The sequence below is a fragment of the Brassica oleracea genome, chromosome C8 (genome assembly GCF_000695525.1).
Source record: "Brassica oleracea var. oleracea cultivar TO1000 chromosome C8, BOL, whole genome shotgun sequence".
NCBI lineage: Eukaryota > Viridiplantae > Streptophyta > Magnoliopsida > Brassicales > Brassicaceae > Brassica > Brassica oleracea.
The window spans coordinates 41546493-41552536 of NC_027755.1; the positions used below are offsets into that span (position 1 = coordinate 41546493).

General features: G+C 37.5%; 1 protein-coding gene and 1 long non-coding RNA gene across 3 annotated transcripts; both read right to left on the minus strand.

Moving 5' to 3' along the window:
- Positions 1–187: 187 nt before the first annotated feature.
- Positions 188–1602, minus strand: LOC106308001 (aquaporin PIP1-3-like). 2 transcript variants are annotated; one of them, XM_013745107.1, is made up of 4 exons: positions 1322–1602; positions 716–1130; positions 512–652; positions 188–421 (listed from the first exon to the last, which is right to left on the minus strand). In XM_013745107.1, exons 1-4 carry the CDS (start codon positions 1519–1521, stop codon positions 326–328), a joined length of 852 nt encoding a protein of 283 aa, XP_013600561.1. In that variant the 5' UTR covers positions 1522–1602; the 3' UTR covers positions 188–325. The 2 variants fall into 2 exon arrangements, with proteins under 2 accessions (XP_013600561.1, XP_013600562.1); XM_013745108.1 differs by having other exon boundaries at positions 716–1116; positions 1299–1602.
- Positions 1603–4080: 2478 nt separating this feature from the next.
- Positions 4081–5188, minus strand: LOC106312052. Its single transcript, XR_001264133.1, has 3 exons — positions 4979–5188; positions 4793–4884; positions 4081–4707 (listed from the first exon to the last, which is right to left on the minus strand). It is a non-coding gene; the product is annotated as an uncharacterized LOC106312052 (long non-coding RNA).
- Positions 5189–6044: the final 856 nt, after the last annotated feature.

Sequence of the window (6044 nt, forward strand, 5' to 3'; positions counted from 1 at the left end):
AGTTTTTTTTTTTTTTTTTTTGAATGAAAGTTAAATTTTTATTCACCAAAAAAGGTATTGTTACATACTGTGTAAACCTCTTTAAAAACAAGAAAGACAAAATCTTAAACACTTCTAAACACCGTTACACCATTTAGAGGTTTGGAAAGGTTTGGATGAACCTAAGTATTGTTGTAAAGATAAATAACGATGACAAATTAATTAAACCGGAACATCCACAGAAGGAAGAAACAGAGGAACCCAGACAAATTCATGAAACTAACAAAACACACATGTCAAATATTCTGAAGGCTCCGATACAAACAAAGAACAAAAGAGAAGGTAATCAGGTTCTGGTCTTGAAAGGAATGGCTCGGATGACAAGCTGATGGTAGAGAGCCGCAAGAGCTGCTCCGATGAATGGACCCACCCAGAATATCCACTGCAAGCAAGCAAGCAACACCCAAACATCAATATAAAACAAATAATAAGAAGAAATCATCCAACAGTTGTATGTATAATGGGGACTCACGTGGTCATCCCAGGCGTGGTCCTTGTTGTAGATGATTGCAGCTCCTAGACTCCGAGCTGGGTTAATACCGGTCCCGGTGATCGGAATCGTCGCCAAGTGAACCAAAAACACAGCGAATCCGATCGGGAGTGGAGCCAAAATCTACAAAATTTAAGAGTTTAATACACAAACAAAATGTTTGGGGGTTGTTAGTCTCGAACTTACCGGAACGTGAGAGTCACGAGCGCTTCTCTTGGCGTCGGTGGCGGAGAAGACGGTGTAGACAAGGACGAAGGTGCCGATGATCTCAGCGCCGAGGCCGGATCCTTTGGTGTAGCCAGGAGCGACGGTGTTGGCTCCGCCGCCGAGGGTTTGGTAGGGGGTAGGCTGGAAGCCTTTGACAACACCGGCGCCGCAGATGGCTCCGAGGCATTGCATGACCATGTAGAAGACAGCTCTGGTCAGTGAAAGTTTCCGAGCTAAGAACAGCCCGAATGTCACCGCTGGGTTTATGTGCCCACCTGAGATGCCGGCAGTACAGTAGACGAGGGCAAAGATCATGCCACCGAAAGCCCAAGCAATGCCTTGGATTCCAACGGAGGCACACATGTTTGGTGCTCCCATTACTGTCAACACTGTTTTTTTTTTTTTTTTTGGTTTTTCCTGGAGGGACTTCCACCCCCCCAACCCCTCGGCGCGAGGCGGACCATTTGGTACTATGGGGAATTAGATACCCCAATTGCCTGGCCAGCGGTTCGAACCCGGGTGCGTATTGAGGCCGAAACTCTCTCAACACCACCAGGCCAACCCCGCTGGTTAGTCAACACTGTTATGTAAAGGAACAGGAAGGTGGCTATGAACTCTGCGATTCCTGCTCTCCAGAACGACCACGAGCTCAGCTCCCCTGGCTCGAACAGCGGCGCTGGTGGTGGCTCCTTGTAGTCCTTGTCGCTCTGAGCCGATGTCCCGATGGGCTGCCTCTCTGGGAACTTGTTCGCTCCCACTCTCACATCCTCTTCTTTCCCTTCCATTTTTTCTTTTTTTTTTCCTTTCTTTTCTCTCTAGAAACGTTAAAAGTTCTAAAGCTTTCCTTCTGCAACGGATAGTGAGTAGAGGGGAGAGAGTCTCTGTAACGTCTATCTAGCTTTTGTTTTTAAAAATGAAAATAAATAGGTGGAGGGAGTCATCCGTGGATAACGATGACCTTCTTTTTTATTACTATTTTTCAGTTTGCGCTAGTAGTTGTCGTGACATTATGATTTCATTTTTTAATTCATGTAACAAACCCCACGCTAATAATTCTCATAGTTACTATTACTATATTCTGAAACTACTAAACTAAGCGGATACTCGTAGCATGTTTGAGATGATTTACCATACTTGTATAATTCCTTGTAATGACGGCCATTATAATTATTTTCTTTATACTAAACCGATGCAGCTTATTGTAATCATGGAGATTGATGTTCTTGTCAGCTGTCTATTATTCACTTCTTTAAGTTTTAGTTACCAACAAAGAAAGCGGGTCCCAATCTCTTTTGGACGGTCTAGACAGGTCTGGGTATAGTGGGCCCATTCTTAAGTCACAACAGTTGAAATGTAAAATAGGAAAAAGCTGTAAACTTGAAATTAGCATTTCCATAAAAAGTTGCTTCCGACCGTTGGAGAGAAAAAAAAAAAAATAGAAGAAGAAGTGTTAGAACATGTCTATCAATAATAAGAACCCCTTATGGGCTCTAATCAATAAATTAGTAATAAATATAGTGATTTAAAAGGTTTATAATCATTGTTAATCTAATTTAATTTAATCTCAAAGACAAGGACGTCACAATATAAAAGATCTTTCTCGTTGTGCATATGGCCAAAACAAATATCACAGTAATAGCATTGATTCTCATTTCCCCACTTGTCATCCAATACAACTTTTGAAGCTCTATACACTAGTAGAAAAATGTTATATAGACATGAAAATTTTCGTGACTAACGCTATTTTTTCGTGACTATACATTGATGTAGACACGAAAAGTCACGAAAAAATTTCGTGTGTATACGATCGTGACCAAAATTTACCATGACTAAACGTGTATAAAACAGTCACGTTTTTGACACTGTTATTTTTCGTGGTTTATATTTGTCACGCTTAATGTTTGTGACTATTCCGTAACTATTTATTAAACAAAAAACAAAAAAAATATAATTAGTAAATTAAGAATTAATGAATTAAAAAACAATACAAATATGTTTTTTCGTATATATGGTGTCTTATACATATTTATATATCATACATATAACATATATACACACATATACACAAGCGTGAGCTTGACTGGAGATTTAACTTCGCTAGCACAGCTCCGCCTCAGCCTCTGCATTCGGTTAGTCGCGCCTCTGCCTGCGGTTCGTCACGCCTCCGCTTCAGCCTCCAGTTCGTCACACCTCGCCTCTGGTTCGTCACTCCTCCGCCTCGTCACTACATGCGGCATGTCTCCACTACTCCTCCGCCTCGTCACTACATGCGGCATGTCTCATCCTTCGCCTCTGGTGTGCCTCCACTACTCCAGCTGTTCTTTACTCCAGATTGTCTCCATACCAGATCGGTGAGCCGAGATGTTTGTACAATCTAGATCTGATGCCAAACATCGAATCTCCGTGTGCGAGAACAACTCCGACGATAACTGCATCTCACACCAGTCTCAGGCGCAACAACAACATGGTATCGTAGGAGTAGATTTGGTAGACAGTGAAGGAGATCTGGTGATGGCAGAAGGAAGAGATTCGGTTTGATAAAATACGATAGTGGTTGATGAAAAGATTATGTGAGTGGAGTAGAAGAAAGGAATTAGGTGACCAGAATAGATGAAATCGATTTGTTTGTGTTAAGAGGAAGAGAATCGTTTGTAGAAGAAACATAAATACTTGTTTACAGAGGAAAAGGTACATGGGAGAACGAGAGAAAAAGGAAGGAAGTAATATGAGCCATTAGATCAAATTGATCAATGGTTAAGACAATTATCCTTGTCAAAAGAAATAGACCAATGAGAAAATTTCACGAAAGTATCTTGCTTTTATCTTCTTTTTTTTTTGTTCCCGACTTTGTTTTTTTTTTTCTTTGTGACACATGCATCCTCTACCATTATGGCATTATATGTATTTTGTTATTATCATTAAGTTGTTATTTCTAGGTATTTGGTTCATAGTTTTCAGATAATTTAGATTATTAGATATAAAATTTAAAAATGTAATGTAGAAGTTAACTTCAAAATTGAGGAATTTAAAATTTTAAAGGATTCAGTTCACATTTAAATGACTTCTGAGTATATATAAAATTATATATTTTTTTACATTTTTAACAAACTACAAATTTTATATTTGAATCATTTTATTATTTAAGTTTTGAGGTTTGGATAAGGTTTGTGGTAAGGTTTAAAGTAGGGTTTGAAGTAGGGTTTGTGGTTATGTTTAAAGTTATGATTTTTTTTTTTGTTAAAGGGTTTAAAGTTATGATTTGAAAAAAAAAATTAAAATCTTTCAACTTTGTATAAGAGATAGATCTTAGTTTAAGCTATAATATAGTAAGCTACATTGCATATTTAGAGTTTAGGGTTTCAAAATTTCACTTAGGGTTTAGAGATTTAAATAGTCATGAACAAAATGTGTCAAATTCGTGACTATTTTAAAAAAGTAACACCATCTGATCACGGTTTTTAATTATGTCCGATTAGTCACGAAATTATTGTGGCAAAACGTGTCTATATCTAGTCACGTAATCATTTCTGACAAAAACATGACTATTTATGTCACGGAAATGACACGATTAGTCACGTTATTTCCTATTTTCATATTTTGTGACTATTCGAGACTTTTTTGTGACTAATCAAAAAATAGTCACACACATAAGTGACTAAAACGTGACTATATGAGTAATTTCCACTAGTGATATATCTTGCAAACGCTGCATTTCTGAGCTCTCGTTTTCAACTGATATATCAGTCTCGGGTTAGCCGATATGTTCTGAACATCCTCTGGATGAGTCTAATACAATTCTACAGTTTCAGGAGTTGATCAAAGATTCCAAATTCATGACATTGTTTAAGACATAACAATAAGAACTGGTTGGGTTGGATTGCAGAAGAAAACCTGAGTTGGTAGTTTACAGTATTGATGCATACTCCCACACATTTGCTCTCCTCTAGATACTGACATTTCTCCACAAGAACCTACTTGGATTCCAACTTCTCTTTGTTAAGAAATCAAATAAAAAAATAAAAAAGAGAACGAATCAAACATGAGTAGTATCATTACCCCATTCTCCCAAGCTTCTCCATTAGGAAGATCAATGGTGTTTACTTTGCAAGGTCCCATGAGCCATTGACAAGTAAGTACAGTAACCCTTGCTTCAACATGGGCAAAAAAAAAGAAAACCCTTTTAGCTCCCTGGATGCAAAAGGTCCAAACTTTCATGAACTGAATAATGAAACAAGGACTCACCAAACAAGGATGCGTTGAGTTAAATGATTTGGAATTGAATGAGAAGTTTTGGATTGAAAACGATTTTTTAAGCTGTAGATGAAACGTTGGTCTTTTTTGGCTTTTCAGTGTCCAAGCTTCTTTTGCTTTCAATGGCGACGATACGATTGAGGAAAGTGGAAGAATACGAAGAATAGTGAGCACTGGCGATCCTTTTTCTATGTCGACAAACTTTTCTGTGGGCTGTTTTCTTTTGAGTTTTTGGGTTATCATTTTATTTTATATTAAAATGAAAATAGGATAGAGTAAGAGCATCATTATCCCAAAACTCTTTAAAGGTCTCTTAATTATTTTTTAATAGTTTTTAAAATGTAAAAGTGAGTTAAGAGACTTAGAAATAGATTTGAACATTTAAGTGGTTTATTGCAAGTCTCTTAGTTATGGGTTCTTAAAAAAAAATTATAAAACACTTTCATTACAACAAACTTTACCACAATGCACAATCAAAAAACTTCAAATTGATCAATGATATTGAACTAACCAGTAGCTCTTGGTTTCTATGTGGAAAAGGAACTGAAAGAATGAGCTTATTCATATACCTTATCTCATGATAGTTCTGATCCGGGCATTTTCTAATCTCATCCATAAGTGAGAAGTAGGAGTGAAAGCACACATCTTTAAAGTCATGGACAACAGTGAAGCTGCGCTTGACGGTGCTCCAAGTTCCATCATAAAAGCAATGGAGAAGCGGGGAAGGCTTGCCCTCGCCAACGGCATCAAAGAGCTTCAAGATCGGTCCTAATTGTTTGGCACTGAGAAGGAATCAAACAAATAGAGTCTTTAAAGCCGAGAGAGAGAGACAAAAAAGGACAATGGAAGATACCTAAGCAACAAAGAAATCACTTTCTATTATATTGAATTTGACAAGAATAAATGAACCTAAACAGAATCAAAATGCTTGACTTCTATAGTTTAGAGACAACAAGTTAACCAACTAACACAATTTAATCATCACAAATAAGAACAGGGTACATCCAAAGTATCTAAGTGAACATAAACAATACATAACTAACTACAGTAGCACACA